This window comes from Homalodisca vitripennis, unplaced genomic scaffold (genome assembly GCF_021130785.1).
Source record: "Homalodisca vitripennis isolate AUS2020 unplaced genomic scaffold, UT_GWSS_2.1 ScUCBcl_3775;HRSCAF=9518, whole genome shotgun sequence".
Taxonomy (NCBI): domain Eukaryota; kingdom Metazoa; phylum Arthropoda; class Insecta; order Hemiptera; family Cicadellidae; genus Homalodisca; species Homalodisca vitripennis.
In genome coordinates, this window is record NW_025779917.1 from 42,360 (window position 1) to 60,029 (window position 17,670).

The 17,670-nt window shown below is 33.2% G+C and overlaps 1 protein-coding gene across 1 annotated transcript in view; it reads left to right on the plus strand.

Annotated features, from left to right (window-relative positions):
* The window catches only part of LOC124372671, a gene marked incomplete at its 3' end in the record, with an annotated part of 56,753 nt that extends 40,596 nt beyond the window's left edge, over positions 1 to 16,157 (plus strand). Inside the window, exons 13-16 of the mRNA XM_046831081.1 lie at positions 6,355 to 6,411; positions 7,733 to 7,887; positions 13,167 to 13,325; positions 16,058 to 16,157. Of these exons, the coding sequence (XP_046687037.1) occupies positions 6,355 to 6,411; positions 7,733 to 7,887; positions 13,167 to 13,325; positions 16,058 to 16,157 (471 nt within the window). The remainder of the gene's footprint in view (positions 1 to 6,354; positions 6,412 to 7,732; positions 7,888 to 13,166; positions 13,326 to 16,057) is intronic.
* Positions 16,158 to 17,670: the final 1,513 nt, after the last annotated feature.

A 17,670-nucleotide genomic window follows, 5' to 3' on the forward strand; every position in this document is an offset into this window, starting at 1 on the left:
CATATGCAGAGGTACATCATCAAGCAGGTTAGGTAGCTCGTCTCTTAAAAAGTTCAAGTACACCACGCCATTAAGCCTGGGAGGAAGCACGAATACGAGAAAATGATCTGCTAAGATTCCATCCCAAACATTTACTGAAAACTGATGTTGCGAGCGATTAGGTTTGATAGCATGAGGATTTCTGTCTGCCCAAATGTGGTTGTTATGGAAGTTAATGATAGCTGTTCTTGTAAAGTGAGCCTCATTGGTAAACAAAATTGTGTTCAAAAAGTTTGGATCAGCACATTTTAACAGAAGCCATAAAAAAAAAAAAACAACATGGGGAGCGTAGTCTTGCGGCAAAAGAGTTGCTGAAACATGGAGTTGCTTGGACATGCTGGAAGTGGTATGGGTGTAACTGGTACTCTCCGAATACTAGATTGGCTGACATTGAACTGTAGTGACAATTCTCTAGTGCTCTTTTCATGATAATCATAAATTTTATTAAGAACCAACTCTTCTAATTCAACAGTCCTACATGATCGGGCGATGCCTGCATTACTATGCTCCGAAGACTTGAACCTGTTTCAGATAGGCGTTGATGAATAGTGGCAAAAATCTAGCGCTTTGACACCTGCGGTTAGGAAAGTTCTTTTGCTAGACAGACGTCTTGCTGAAGTACTATTGCAGCGTTCCAAACCATACATTAAAATGCATGTCTGCTAAATCAGAGTTTGAATACACATGAATATTACCTTCCATTTTTTAATAAATTAAACACACAACACAACATCACTAATAAAATGGATGGAAATAACTAGTTAAAAAACTTAACACAAGCACAGTTAAGTCTTTATCTTTTTGCAGTTTGTTGTTTTGTTCAACAATGAGGTGACATATGTCATCTAATAATAAATGCCCAGCTGATTATTTATTATTTAAAAATGTTTAAACAGTTGTTGTTTAAATAATTAATTATTACCAGCTGTTACCAATCAGATAATCATTCCTTATTATAAAACAGCAAACGTTTGCTGTGTAGTGTGATACGTGAGGAGTCAATATCATAACTTTTTTTACACATTTAGTTAACTTTGTTTATTATGGTTGTTTTCAGAATTAAATTCTCTAAAATCTGTATTAGGAAAAACAATTTGTTTATTGGTCATTTAACAATGTTATTCGACATGAAAAATTTAAGACGGTATTTTTGTTATTAGATTTTTGACAAATTTCATACTTTTTCTCAAAAACTGTTCACACTACAACCTTTAGAGTGGTTTTATTTGATTTTTCAGGTGATTTTCTTTATACATCCATCTTATTTGAGTTAAAAAGTAAGAACAAAACCTTTCAGAATCACTTAATTTCACCAGGTGAACTGAAAACAAAGCAAAATCTTTCGCCAGCCATTACTCAGTAATGGAGCGTTTCCGGACCTACCTTTATATAACATTTTTTTCTTATTTTTAGCTCTAGAATCCCATCTTAAAATATTTTACCATATTTCTGACTCACCCTGTATATATATATATATATAAAGGGTGAGTCAGAAATATGGTAAAATATTTTAAGACGTGATTCCAGAGCTAAAAATAATAAAAAAATGTTATATAAAGGTAGGTCCGGAAACGCTCCATTACTGAGTAATGGCTGGCGAAAGATTTTGCTTTGTTTTCAGTTCACCTGGTGAAATTAAGTGATTCTGAAAGGTTTTGTTCTTACTTTTTAACTCAAATAAGATGGATTTATAAGGAAAATCACTGAAAAATCAAATAAAACCACGCTAAAGGTTGTAGTGTGAACAGTTTTTTGAGAAAAAGTATGAAATTTGCCAAAAATCTAATAACAAAAATACCGTCTTAAATGTTTGATGTCCATTAACATTGTTAAATGACCCATAAACCAACTGTTTTTCCTAATACAGATTGTAAAGAATTTAATTCTGAAAACAACTATAATAAGCAAAGTTAACTAAATGTGTATAAAAAAATTATGAAATTGACTCCTCACGTATTACACTACACAGCAATTTTTTTGCTGTTTTATAATAAGGAATGAGTATCTGAATGGTAACAACTGGCAATAATTAATCATTTAAGCAACAACTGTTTAAACATTTTTAAATAATAAATAATCAGCTGGGCATTTATTATTAGATGACATATGTCACCTCATTGTTGAAGAAAACAACAAACTGTAAAGATACTATGTGCTTGTGTTAAGTATTTTAACCAGTTATTTCCATCCATCTTATTAGTGATTTTGTGTTGTGAGTTCCATTTATTAAAATGGGACGGTAATATTCATGTGTATTCAAACTCTGAATTAGCAGACATGTATTTTAATGTATGGTTTGGGACGCTGCAATAGTACTTCAGCAAGACGTCTGTATCAAGAGAACTTTCCTAACCGCAGGTGTCCAAGCGCAAGATTTTTGCCACTATTCATCAACGCCTATCAGAAACAGGTTCCTTGAAGTCTTCGGAGCATAGTAATGCAGGCACATCGCCCGATCATGTAGGACTGTTGAATTAGAAGAGTTGGTTCTTAATGAAATTCCTGATTATCCTGAAAAGAGCACTAGAGAATTGTTACTACAGTTCAATTTCAGCCAATCTAGTATTCGGAGAATACTACACGAGTACCAGTTAAACCCATACCACTTCCAGCACGTCCAAACTCTTTTGCCACAAGACTAAGCTCCCCATGTTGTTTTTGTCGATTTGTTGTTGTTGTTCTTCTGTTAAAATGTGCTGATCCAAACTTTTTAAATACAATTTTGTTTACCAATGAGGCTCACTTTTACAAGAACAGCTATCATTAACTTACATAACAACCACATTTGGGCAGACAGAAATCCTCATGCTATCAAACCTAATCGCCCACAACATCAGTTTTCAGTAAATGTTTGGCCTGGAATCTTAGCAGATCATTTAGTCGTATTCGTGGTTCCTCCCAGGCTTAAATGGCTTGGTGTACTTGAACCTTTATAAGAGACGAGCTACCTAACCTGCTTGATGATGTACCTTTGCATTTTCGCCAAAACATGTGGTTTATGCATGACGGGGCACCTGCGCACTACTCTCTGGCTGTTCGTGGACACCTAAATGAGAGTTTCACAAATCAATCAATAGGCCGAGGTGGACCAGTTTCATGGCCAGCAAGATCACCTGACTTAAATCCTTTGGACTTTTACCTTTGGGGACATTTAAAAACATTAGTCTACTCTTCCCCAATAGATACAATTGAAGAACTCCGATTAAACATTTCTAATGGAATAGAAACCATTAAGCAGACACCTGGAGTTTTTGAACGGGTTCGAAACTTGATGAGAAGGACGCCTGAACGCGTGCATTTTGAACAATGGAGGGTCATTTTAGAGCATCATTTTAATCTTCCGGAGAGACTTAAATCGATTGTAGATGTTTATTGTATTTAAAAATAAAAAAATCAGATACTCATTCCTTATTATAAAACAGCGAAAGTTTGCTGTGTAGTGTAATAAGTGAGGAGTCAATTTCATAACTTTTTTACACATTTAGCTAACTTTGCTTATTATGGTTGTTTTCAGAATTAAATTCTCTACAATCTGTATTAGGAAAAATAATTTTGTTTATGGGTAATTTAACAATGTTATTGGACATCAAACATTTAAGACGCTATTTTTGTTATTAGATTTTTGGCAAAATTTCATACTTTTTCTCAAAACCTCTTCACACTACAACCTCTAGAGTAGTTTTATTTGATTTTTCAGGTGATTTTCCTTATAAATCCATCTTATTTGAGTTAAAAAGTAAGAACAAAACATTTCAGAATCACTTAATTTCACCAGGTGAACTGAAAACAAAAGCAAAATCTTTTCGGCAGCCATTACTCAGTAATGGAGCGTTTCCGGACCTACCTTTATATAACATTTTTTTATTATTTTTAGCTCTAGAATCACTTCTTAAAATATTTTACCATATTTCTGACTCACCCTGTATATATATATATATATATATATAAAAGCAGCAGTAGTATTTATTTCAAAAATATATGTTTGATAGTCTATTTGAATAATTAACAATAGAAAAGCTTTTAGAACTTTAAATGTCTGCTATGGTTGATGCGTTGGACTGATGCCTGAAGGGTCACCAGCTCAGATCTGCCTCTGGTTCATAGTTTCATTAATTTCTCTTGTCTTATATACCTACATGTGAAGCTTTAAATTTCAAATTATTATTGAATGTTGGACTATGTCTATATATAAATGTTAAGCAAAAGGAGCTTAGCAGATACTTGAAACAATTAATTGACTGTCAGTACGGTTTCAGAAAAGACTAAAATATTTAAAAGACTCCTCTTGACACCAATAAATATATAAATAATTACTATTCTGTATGTATATTTAAAAAAAAATATATAAATGTTAAGCAAAAGGAGCTTAGCAGATATTTTAAACAATTAATAATAATAATAAATGTTTATTCTAGGTTTATTAGTACTTAGTTCCTGAATAAAACGTGTTTTTATATACAGAATAGTAATTATTTACATATTTATTGGTGTCAAGAGGAGTCTTTTAAATACTTTAGTCTTTTCTGAAACCGTACTGACATAAAACAACTCTCAAATGGAAATTGTTTGGATCATTTAACTTATAAGTGTTTTGGAGAGATTTTACCTAACATGAAGATGTTCTGGAAAATGCAACTTGAAATGTTTTATTTATTAACCCTTATAGTGTTAATCGACACTTTGTTGCCTTTTGCTATTTCTGTAGTGTTAACCCACATAATTTTCAGTCGGTCAAACATTCCCTCACATAATCACTTCTTATAAAATACTGCGGTAACGTATCGATTTGATTCATGCACCATTGGATTCGGGGAGAAAAGTGCTAACGTAAAATAAAGTTTTATTCCTCTTTGTTATTATGGTCGTGACGTAACAAGTTGATTATTCCAAAAGTAAATGAAAACGTCAGCTGTTTGTTTTGAATGCTCTCTTGTCGGCATTGTTTACTTTTATGTTAGTAGTTTTATTTGTGTTTTAGTGTCGTATTAAACGTGTAGTATATTGTTGGATAAAGATTAGCTAATTTAGTAACACAATGTATGTTGTGGATTTGAATTATTTGTAACTGGTGCGCATTATTGCATTTTCTTTTGTAAATTTGGTATTATTTCATATGTTTAGATATAGTTTATGGTTTTCTAAAACTACAAAACATCAGTTAAAAACCATAAATTTTGATATAGTTCAAACTTTCAAAAATATCTTGTACTTTTTGCTGTATGAACATTTTTTGTACAAGTTTTGAATACTGAGAAAAAGTAACTTTTTTATACTTTTCAAAAATTAGTTATGGTAACTTATTTCATTGTTGCTGTATAGTTCATTTTATATTGAGTAAGAAAATATGCACATAACATATATTCATGTAGAATTGTATCAGCAAAACTTGTATTATCAAAATCTTACATATAGACCCGATATTCATGATTTATGGAAATAACCGCTTTTCGTATTATAGCTTTATAATGGTTTCATGTATGTGTATAAAGTTTATCTTTTCTGAAACTAGATGAAACTTGACACAAAGTGGCTATGACACATTTACAGTTTTCTCACAATAACTTGATTTGATAGGCGTGCTCCCCCCTCCAAATTTGAGAAATTGTTTTTGCAAAATTTGAATTTTAATCCAAAAATGTTTAAATAAAATATTTGTATGGCATAATTTAAATGAAAATATTATTCTTTGTTTAATTCAGAACAAAAAAAGTGTGTGTGTGTGTGTGTGTATATATATATATATATATATATATATATATATATATATATAGTATATAATTATGTAGTTCTAAACCTACCTGACACTACAGGATGAAATGACTGCCAGTTGTAGGGTTAAACATTATAAAAATAGTTAATATTTCTTTAATCAATTGGCATGGTATAACAAATGTTAACTAACCACCAGAAATAGTGAACCACAATCACATATATACATGAAAACTTCTAAAAGAAAGTAAACAAACATAAATTCATCACATTTAGAAGTCAAATACTGGTAAACTTGTCTCATCACACGGGTCACACAGATTATGTCACTGACACTGACATGTTATGTCTCATCAAATGGTGTTGAGATATATTACTGGCTGTCCTCTCATCGGCCACAAAAGGCCAGTTTCAGCATTGTCCAGCTTGAGCAGAATTACGTGTCACCTGTCTAGTGCAGAAGTTTAACATGTTACAGAGCTAACTCACCAGTAAACACTGGTCTACAACACTAAGTTTTATAAAACTCCTAATTATAGTTTTTAAATAAGCCCTTATGTTTTCTAAATTTAAAGTCTTAAGCTGAAATAGATTGTATTGTTCCAGGAACACCCCAGAACTCACGGCCTACGTCACCGATTTCTCCTTGCAACTCCATTGCAGGTAACCAATTTCTGACAGTTACCAAATTTAGACAGTTTTTCAGATGGTTACCCATTTGTCTAATAAAGCCTTGTCTTTCAAAATAAAGACATTTATTATTATTTGTAAATATTTTTAATTAAAAGAGATTTTTTATGTGACTTTTTTTACTTCTTCCGTTTAAAATGGGGACTCAATTAGTTCATTATAGCACTAATTTTGAATGCAATTATAACCTTAGATCCCCAGTACATGCTAAGTGTATAAAGTAAGCCTTTAGCCATCCCAGTAAAACTTCAGCCTCTTATACATGTACGATGGTACATACAGAAAGTTTCATTGAAGGGAGGAAATGTTCGTGGTGACAAAGAGGTTAATGATGGGAGTGGGAATTTGATGAAAATGTTTGAATTAAGTAAAAGAAATGGTGGGGTTTTTGTGCATTTTCAACCTAAATTCAAACATATTGAGTTTCGTATACAAAATTTATTCCAGGAAATTTTATACACTAATTATTTTTACTTTATGTATGTTCCCGTACAGGTAAGAGATGTGGGGTGCAGGAAATTGGGAACAAAAATAGTTAATAGTTAAATAGTTTAGAGGTTTCTTTGTATAGAAACTGACTCCTGTGAATGAAAATGTCTGGAGGGTAATTTTTACTAGTTAGTACATAGCAGTGTCGTGGGTTCTTCTTCCCACAGGAGGATGAGGTTCGCAGGAATTTGTAGAACATAAAACTTTTTTAATTCACCTCTTCCACGTTTGGTAGTTAGATACACCAAACAGGGGTCATTATTCTGGGTGCCATCATACGGCCTACAATTTCATACCTTATGTATATATCCTGATTCTCAATCATGCCCATTTCCAAAATGTTAGGGAGTTTCTGGTTTGATTGATAATTTTTGTCTGTATAATATCCAACATCAATTCTCATCTTCACTTTAATTAATTAGTTCTTAAATCTTACTAGTTTGACCCTTATACAAGTATCTCACTTTTCAAGTAATCATAAGTAGGGTTTTCTAAGGTTTGTTGTGAATGTTGGTATATGGTACAAGATAACTGTTAGAGCTGCAAGGATTTTGTGGACATTTAGTAGTTTGTATAAAAAATATATATATATATATATATATATATATATATATATATATATATGTCATTTGTGGGGATTGAATACTTTGAAGAGAATCATTCCAGCAATTTCCTTATTGATCCTTTCCTCTCCTTTTGATATCACTTTTCCTTTCTCTATTTCTGTTTATGGTGCTGTTAGTGTAAAAAGGCTAATAAATCAGTTTGTCTACCGGTAGTGGAAGCGTAAGATGTAATGTTACAGAAGGAGGACTACAGCTAGCCTGCACACACAAACAGCTAGTGTGGGGTGGCTGTCACTTACAGCAGAGAGTGGTCAAGTCTTGCTCCCTCAAGAACCTCAACTCTCAACGTGAGAAGTTGAGGCTCAGCCTCAGCGATCCTCACAATTGCTTTAAGGTATAGTGCTCATCTTTGTACCTTTACTCTGTAACTACACCTATTAATATTAAATTTTAAAACAAAACATTTCCTTCACTTAGAAAATAGTTTGAGAATTTTAAAGATTTAAATTATTTGATGTCAAGTTTTTAAAAACTTTCACATATCATTTAGACAGACTGAGCATTAGTTGATTTAAATGAGGTTTATATCTAAGTGGAATACTTGTCTCTGTTTAAAGTTCATTATTTATGATGGATGATTTGAAGTTATTACTGGATTAGACATTATCCATTATTTCAGTGTTACAAAATAAAAATACAAAATTTTGAAAATAAATCTGTCCTCCTCTTCAGCTCTCAAATACTGTACTATAAGTTTAAGCATGCAAAACAGTACACAATTTAACACATGGCAGTGAGCATACCAAAGTCAAAGTTACCAACAAAAAAATAACCATTAGTATGAAGGAGTTCATGTTTATGAGGTTAATGGTTTAAACATTCAACACAGTTTTCTGCTGTTATATTACATGCTCTCTGCTGTTGTGAACTACTAAAACAACTTTCTTTTACTGTTTCGCATTTTCAGTGCTTCAATTTTCTGCTAGTTTATTTCTTCTTACAGATGCATCCGGTTCTTTTGAACTGAAATAGTCCTAAGAAATTTTAATCCTTTACTACATATGTTTAGTCATCAATATAGGCCTTTAAACAAGAATAAGTTTTTCAGTAAAAATAACGTTACTTAAATTCGATATAACAACTATAACTTACAGAGTGTTTTTCATTGTGTAATTAAATCAAATACATAGTACAGGGTGGCCACCTGACCGGGAAACCAGGAATAAGCCGGAAATCTTCCTTTAGAACCTGGAAAATCTCAAAAACAATTTTTCTGTTTTTTTAAGAATTCATGTAATACAAAAATAATTTTACACCACCATGAAACTGTGAATAAAGAAGTTTTTAGATCCAATTTTCATAATTCATGCGCATTACTGCGAATAAATATTGACATATGTTCATGAGCCCCATCTCACATCGGTTGTCTTCAATGGTGTAGTGGAGTTTATCTTGGTTAGTACTATTGCTGTGTTGCGGCAAGCTCCCAAACATGTAACAATGTATTGGACAATTAAAGTCTGCTGACTGATCATGTCTGGTCTCAGCCATTTTACGAGAGGTAGCTGTTAAGGTTGGGACACACATAACCGCACCGTGCCCGACACGTGAGTCGGCCGATTGTCGGTGCGGGCTCGGCTCGGTTACCGTGAGGCCACACATGTCCGTATGCAGTCCGAGCGCAACAATCTCACTGTTTGTACTAGAGCATGTTTCTTTTCAATTCGAAGTGACAGATACTTAAAAAATATTCGGAAGATTAAGTATTGCTTGAGAAAATTTTTAATATCATTGTTGTTATTTTTATTAATCGCTGTGGTGAATGAAACATTGTAATGGTACAGTAAAGCTTTGTACAAATAGCTAGTATGTAAAATTTGTAAATATCATTATCTTGGTTATATATTTTTATCCCTATAATTCTTGTTCATTGTGTTTCATTGCAATGAATTTCGGTCAAATACACTATAAACAGTATATTTAGTGTTTTTTGTATTAAACCCAAGAGCTATAGTGTGATGCCAGAGAGTTTGCCATGTTGCAAGCCCTTTTATAATAATTTGTAAAACATAGTAAATATTTGTAAAATATATACTGGAGAACTTACAAAAAACAGATTTTACAAAATGTTTTTTTTATAGCTCCGAGGACAAATAATTTATTGCCAGAATTAGTCAAAAAATAGTAGAAACATAAATATATTTTCTAAAGAAATTAGAGTATGGTTGATCGGTCAAAATGATATTGAGTATTTGTTTAAGATAATACATTAGTGTATGGTTAGTCTTGTCTGCTAAGTTATAATAATATTTAAATAGACACGTAAGAGCATTATAAAATAATTATTTATAATATAATATTTAATGTTACATGTATAAAGCCTGATATTTGAATTGTAAATCAAGCATAAATCCTTTGTATTTAATACAACACAATAGTTATACTAAATTTAAACTTTGAAACGTAATATTACATTATTTACTACATAAGCTACAATAACTCATTTTTATCATTTCATTCTTGCTCGTTTCCGCTATTTTTATATTTTACCCTTTTTGTATATAGTATCCCCAACACAGGCACAGCCTTATGGGGTACCTAAATTTCCCTTATTTTGTAACTCGATTGGCCTAATTATTAGTTTAAAAAAAGAAAGAAAAACCTATAAGGATGTAACCTACTTTTTATATTACTGCTATTGTAAATACGTTATGTCATAGTATTATTTATTATCAAGCACTGGCAATAATATTTATTTGTAGTATTCAGTTTGTTATTTTGGGGAAATAAATTATTTCTTATTATTATTTATTTTAACATGGGGTTTTCTTGCTTGAAAATCTTATTGTAAATAAAATATTTTTATTTTATTGACGTGAAAAGAATAAAAAAATAAAAATGTCATAGAAACATTCTAAATATGACCCTTAAAAATACCGGAATAAATTTATCAAGTAACTTCAATACGTCAAAGAAAAATAAATTTTTGTGCAAATAATTACATGCTTGTTATTTATTAATTAATGAAAAATGTTTATAGATTTTTCATAATTCGAATTTAGTTGTTTAAAATCATTTAATGTACAACATGGTTTTCAAATTTGTTGTAATTTTAGCACAATAACAAAATATGACTAGTTTACTCTACGGTAAGAAAATGTAATACTTCTATAAATAAATATGATTTTATACGCGAACACAGGATGTAGAGTTAGTAGGCTATACTAAATAATTCAATAAAAATAGAACGTGTAGACTACTTAAATAGTTTTAAAAAGAAGAACGCAACAGTAAACAACAAATGATGCCGCTCGTAGACCGCACCGTGCCCGTCAAAATTCAAAACTAAACATATCGGTGACGGTGCGGGCACGGTGCGGCCACGACGGTCTGGTGTCGGTGCGGACATGTGTGGACTTGCAGGTTGAAAACTGCGCTGCAATTCTTTCACCGTATGACGGCCAGCATACGGCCGACTGACGTGTCGGGCGCGGTGCGGTTATGTGTGTCCCAACCTTTTTAGCGGTAATGCAGTAGTGGCCGAGATACAAACAGGGTCACTCTGTCACCAAAATGGGTCTTCGAACAAAGTTGTCCAACTCTTATTCTTGAGTGAAAATAGCATTTTGAAAAGAAGTTAGAAGAAATAGATAGATTGCATAGGCCTAACATATACAGTCCAACTCTATAAACAAGCTTAGTTGGGTTCGGTGAATATTATCATCTGTTTGATGGTTTGATAAGAGATGCAACCCAGTTTTTTTAGTACATCAGTTGGATTTTACCCAGAAAATAAAGGATTTGCAACAAGTAAAGTAGAGAAAGGGGCGTAGGGGTCTGACATGATGCACAGCAATGACATAATGAGCTGAGGGCTGAGCAGGAGGACAAAAATTTAATGTCTGGAATTAGTGGGGGATCAGTGGTACATTGTGGTAGGCTACTGCCATGCTGCTCACATGTGTTGTGGGCATGGTCAAGTATTCTCTGTATATGCAATACAAACATTACACTTTTACTGGTGAGGTGTCAGCTATTAAAATTTCAATTATAAACTGCATGTGAACAGACTTCGTATTGAATCCTGCAACAACCAGCGATACACCTGCAGCTTCTACTTGCGATAGTTCTTGTGAGTAAAATTGCTTATATTGTTCACATTATGTGACATTAGTTGCACAATTTCTCTAGCAACTTTACTTGTCAGTCTAAACACAGCTTATTATTGTCTCCAGTCTGCAGTTGGCCGAATCTACCATGCACATAAGTTTTTGTTGTCACAGTGGCATTGGCTGTATTATGACTGGTAGAAATCTCATCATTTCTCTAATCTATTCATCTGAACAACTTCCTCACACATGTGACAATTGGACAGTATTCAAACTGTTCAAACCTATTTGTCCCAACGTGTATGAGAAACTTTACATCATGTTGTTTCGTAGTCAATGACTATAATCTAACGAACACTTTTGACTTAAAACCACAGCCTTTCTTGTATTCATTTACTTTGTTGTTGTGTTGTTGATATGAGATGATTCTAATCTTACATTATCTTAAAGGGCAAACACTAAATATTTAAGAGAAATTAATTTATAAAATTAATTGTTCTCTTATTCTGAGGGAAACTATGCAAGGTTCTGTTCTGTACTACTGTCTACTTATTCTACAGATCGAGAATTAACTTCAGTAATTTCTGTAGCAGATAACTTTCTAATGCATTCTTCATGTATTCGCCGGTAGTGGGATATATTAAAACCATGATACTTTCGTGGGACTGTAGCCAGGACTGCCACCAACGATGCCAATATATAAAAAAAAAAAATATGAATTATGTATCAATTTGGGGCTCCGGGAAAATGAGTGGATAATGCGTGATTTTTATAATGTCCTTGCTCAACAGTAGACATACGATCACTAATTTTTACTTTATCTACATGTCACACTTTTTGTACTTGTACATAGATTCTTTCATAGGTAGATATATCCATACATTTTTACATAAATGGAATATATTCTGGATGTTAATTTTATAAGCTACCATTTCTATTTAATAAGAGAAGATAGAGAGGAAATGACTTGTTGTTTTAAAAATATATTAATTTCCCTGAATCTGTGAATTCCTTTGAAGTAACGTGGCATTCTTAGGCTTTCTTTTTCCAAAAGGTCAAAGTTATTTTCAGATGAAAGTTTGTGGTTTATTTTTTGGTTGTACCAAAATCAAAATGGCAAAATCTTACCGAAAGTTCCTGCATCATAGACCTCTGACCCGCAATAATGTTGGACTGCAAACTAACCCATGATAGCGCTGTGTTGGTATTTGTTTGTTCACTCTATTTTTCCAAATTCGATACATGTATTTTCCAGACATCACAGAAAGGAAAGTTATTAGGTAAAACACATTGTTATGTATACACATTGAAAAGACACATAGATAAAAACTAAGGAGCTTAAAAATAGGCGGTGGGGATGAATCGTCACTGAATTTCTCGCATAACGCAAGAGACAAAATTTGTTGGACCACCACAGCATTGTGGTACTTCCTGCAAAAACCAGGAATTTGAAAAGTGGTTGTGAGTGGTCACACCTTAGTATCTTTGATGTAAATTTATAATTATAGATAATTTAATAATTAATTAATTTAAGTGATAATTTATAGATTGTTGATCTCCACAGATATTGACAGAGAAGAAGACTGTGGAGTGCGAGATGCTGGTGAGTCTGCAGCCCATGGAGAACTGTCAGGTTTCTGTGGTGATGCTGGCCGCCAATCCAGGACCCAAGTGGGGACACCTCACCATCTCCAGGTTCAACCAACCCCAGGACAAGAAAGTGGTCAGTAACAGGTTTTTACAAACTATATAGTATAATATGTTATTTACAACATGCTGGTGAGTCTGCACCCCATGGAGAACTATCAGGTCTCTGTGATGATGCTGGCCGACAGTCCGGGATCTGAGTAGAGACACCTAAAATCTTCTGGCTTAGCCAACCCAGAACAAGAAAGTGGTCAGTAACAGGTTTTTTACAAACTATATAGTATAATATGTTATTTACAACATGCTGGTGAGTCTGCACCCCATGGAGAACTATCAGGTCTCTGTGATGATGCTGGCCGACAGTCCGGGATCTGAGTAGAGACACCTAAAATCTTCTGGCTTAGCCAACCCCAGAACAAGAAAGCGGTCAGTAACAGATTTCTCTGTAACTACATAGTGTAATATATATAAAAGTGAATATTTGTTTGTATGTCCTTTATAGAATCATAAACTATGTGACCGATCATTATGGAAATTTGTATGTATATGTACATGTACGTTTCCATGTAGAAGGTTTATATGCTATGCCCATTGATGTAACTCGCCACCCAAGCCGGCGTTGCATGAGACAAAAGTTTCCAAAGTGCCTGCATGTTATAAAATGCAATTACAAGATAATTATGTATATTAAACAGCTACACACTATTTGAAGGCACTAAGTTATGATGTATATTTGTCTTTAAAATAGATCTCTGGTTGAACCTAAAGCAAGTACGTGTACATGTACACTACACTTTTAACAGATTTTCTTGATCATGACATCAATACATACTCTACATCAGCATTGGATATATAAACTCACTTGAACCAGAATAGCTCATACACGGGCAAAGCTTACAAAAAGTGGGTGAAGCCGTGGGAAACAGCTAGTATGTTATACATTTTTAATGCTGAATTGTGATTAATAACTTGGCTACTTAACATAATCTACAAATTGTTTTGTTGGGTCAGAAAATGCAATTATATATATATATGTAAAATTTCAATAAAGATTTAAATAAACAGAGTACTTGTTCCACCAAACCTGGATCTCTCACTTGCTGGGCAAGCATGCTGCCACTACACTAGAAAAGCCCTTGGATTTTTATGATTAAATTATTTCGTATTTGACCGTTTCTGTCACAGATATGTTTAAATAATCAAACTAACTTATGATCGGAAGACAAAAAACCTTTCAAATAACATTAATTAGATTGACTTTTTTATTTAATTTGTTTGTTTAATCAGGCTATTGCCGTTTAAAAAGTAAAGTAAAATAATGTCTTGTTTTACCTAACTTTATCTGAGCTTTACTTTTAAATGGCAATAACCTAATTTAATTTATAATTAATTATATTATTTAATTAAATATTGAATCACAAAAAGTACTTGCTCTGCCAGGTCTCGAACCCGGATCTCTCACTTGCTGGGTGAGAATATAATATATTCTCTAAGAATGAACCGATTCCAGATTTTTTGGATTTTCAAATTGCTTAGATTTTCAGTAGTTAAGGGACCATTTTCCTGATGTAGCTAAGTCTGTGTGTAATATATAGCAGCTGCAGTATGCCTAAAAACCCACAACAAAGTTACTGAACCATCAAATTTACTACTAATACAATACATAGACAATGTTGTAAGACAAAAGATGTTTTCCAACTGAGGTGTGAAGAACAGTAATTATGCATGGAATCAGCATTGCAATATGACATAATAATGTGAAGATAAGACTATCGGCTGGCAACTTGTGGTTTTCACCTCAATTATATATCACCAGAAATAAGGAGAATTTTTGAGACCTCTCCATAGACTAAATTATCTTTTTTTTTAAGTAGATCCAGTCTTGCGAAGACCATTTTGAAAAAGCATTGTTACTACAGCGAGGTTGAGTTTCTGACTGACCTAGTTTTTATACATTTCATCAGCCTTGTTTTGGTATCTTATTGTAAATAATTTTAATTGTTTTAAGCATTTACACTTGACAATGCAACTGTCATTGATGCTTTGAAACGTTCATATAATATTTTTATCCAAATAAAATTCATATTCTTCTTAAATATAGATGAATAAAATATGATAGTAAACAAATGAAAGATATTTATGGGGGACTAGTTATTACTTCCCATGTGGTTAGTGTTACTGAATGCCACTTGTTGCAGTTGCTGCTATACGGGTTTGGTGGCAAGACCCATGTCAACATAGAGGGCGTGATGACCGACCCTGAGCAACACATTTGGCTGTACTTGGACCCGGCCATGTGGTTAGTGTTACTAAGTGCCACTTACACTTGTTGCAGTTGCTGCTATACGGGTTTGGTGGCAAGACCCATGTCAACATAGAGGGCGTGATGACCGACCCTGAGCAACACATGTGGCTGTACTTGGACCCGGCCGTGTGGTTTAGTGTTACTAAGTGCCACTTACACTTGTTGCAGTTGCTGCTATACGGGATTTGGTGGCAAGACCCATGTCAACATAGAGGGCATGATGACCGACCCTGAGCAACACATGTGGCTGTACTTGGACCCGCCATGTGGTTAGTGTTACTAACTGCCACTTACACTTGTTGCAGTTGCTGCTATACGGGTTTGGTGGCAAGGCCCATGTCAACATAGAGGGCGTGATGACCGACCCTGAGCAAACACATGTTTTGGTGGCAAGACCCATGTCAACATAGAGGGCGTGATGACCGACCCTGAGCAACACATGTGGCTGTACTTGGACCCGCCATGTGGTTAGTGTTACTAACTGCCACTTACACTTGTTGCAGTTGCTGCTATACGGGTTTGGTGGCAAGGCCCATGTCAACATAGAGGGCGTGATGACCGACCCTGAGCAACACATGTGGCTGTACTTGGACCCGCCGTGTGGTTAGTGTTACTAACTGCCACTTACACTTGTTGCAGTTGCTGCTATACGGGTTTGGTGGCAAGGCCCATGTCAACATAGAGGGCGTGATGACCGACCCTGAGCAACACATGTGGCTGTACTTGGACCCTGACACTCTCTGTAGCACCTTTGTTCTCACCAAACACGGGCGATTATACTGCTTTCTTCAAGATTTCTGAAGGTAATTTCTTTGTGCATTCCTTTCAGTGGCAGAATATAATAGGGCTCAAACATTTTAGTTCTACGGATTTCAGCCTGGTGGTTACCTATTGAATTGTGTATAATATTTTGTAACAATTTCTGAAACGTTAAATAAGACATGGTCTGTAGACTTGACAATTTCATAGACAACAAAATATTCAGTTATATTCGCTAGTAAACAAAATGGTAGAAAGATGGTTTTGATGAGTTAAAAGTGATGAAATTAAAATGAACAAATGTTGTTGTTCCATAAACATTATAGAAGGTAACATGCAAATCATTGTCACAATGAGTTAAGTTGAAGTAAGTATATTTAAACATATTGCCTGTTAAGCAGATGAGGAAAATAGCATCAGAATATAGTTAAGCCTTCCAACACCTTGTATAGTTTTTCCTTGTTAGTTTTTGTATAGTAAAAATGACCCCAGTAAAGTAAACTATCATGTTTTATATTTAACTGTTAATTGTTAACGTTAAAAATTCAATAATAAAGTCTTTTTATAATTTTTTTAAATACTACAAGTGGGCAGGAATATTGACTATTTTCTTTCTCATATTGTAAGGATTTTATATCTTTATGAATATTAAATCAAATTCTGGTGTCCATAAACTATCAGCATTTTATGATGTGCAAAGTGTTTTTTAGCCAACTATTAATTTTTAATGTATAATTATCAGTCACAAAAAGTCACGGATTGCAATAATAAAATATAGTCATGATGTAAAGTAATGAAATTTGACTAGGGAGCTACACTTATGTAATGTAATTTACAGATGTTTATTGTAAGTGGGAAACAAAATAATATAATCAAGCCAATCTCGGCCATTAGAATATCTAGAACTTAATAAAATATTGTGAAATTGTCCCTGGATTTCTTTGTAGGAGAGAGAAATTGGTACCAAAATTATAAGTCCTGCTTTTATCACTGGAGAGTAGATTTGTTGAAGGTAGTGATGGACAAAACAAGAATTTTTTAATCTCGAATTCAATTTTGAATTGCTTTTCTTAGACTAAGTATGCTTTAAGCAAAATCTTATTTAATCTAATTTCTGCAATTTTTAAACCTTTGGAGATTTTCCGATAATATAAAAAGTTATTTAATCGATAATAGTTACAAAATATATATATAGTACTATATAACTACACAGTATATATATATTTTTAAAAGATCAATACAATTTTAGACAGTCAAAAATTATAAAGTCTTTTATTATTATTATTAGATTTTTATTCCTAAAAATCTATACTTTATAATATTTGACTATTTAAAATTTAGTTGATCTTTTAAAAAA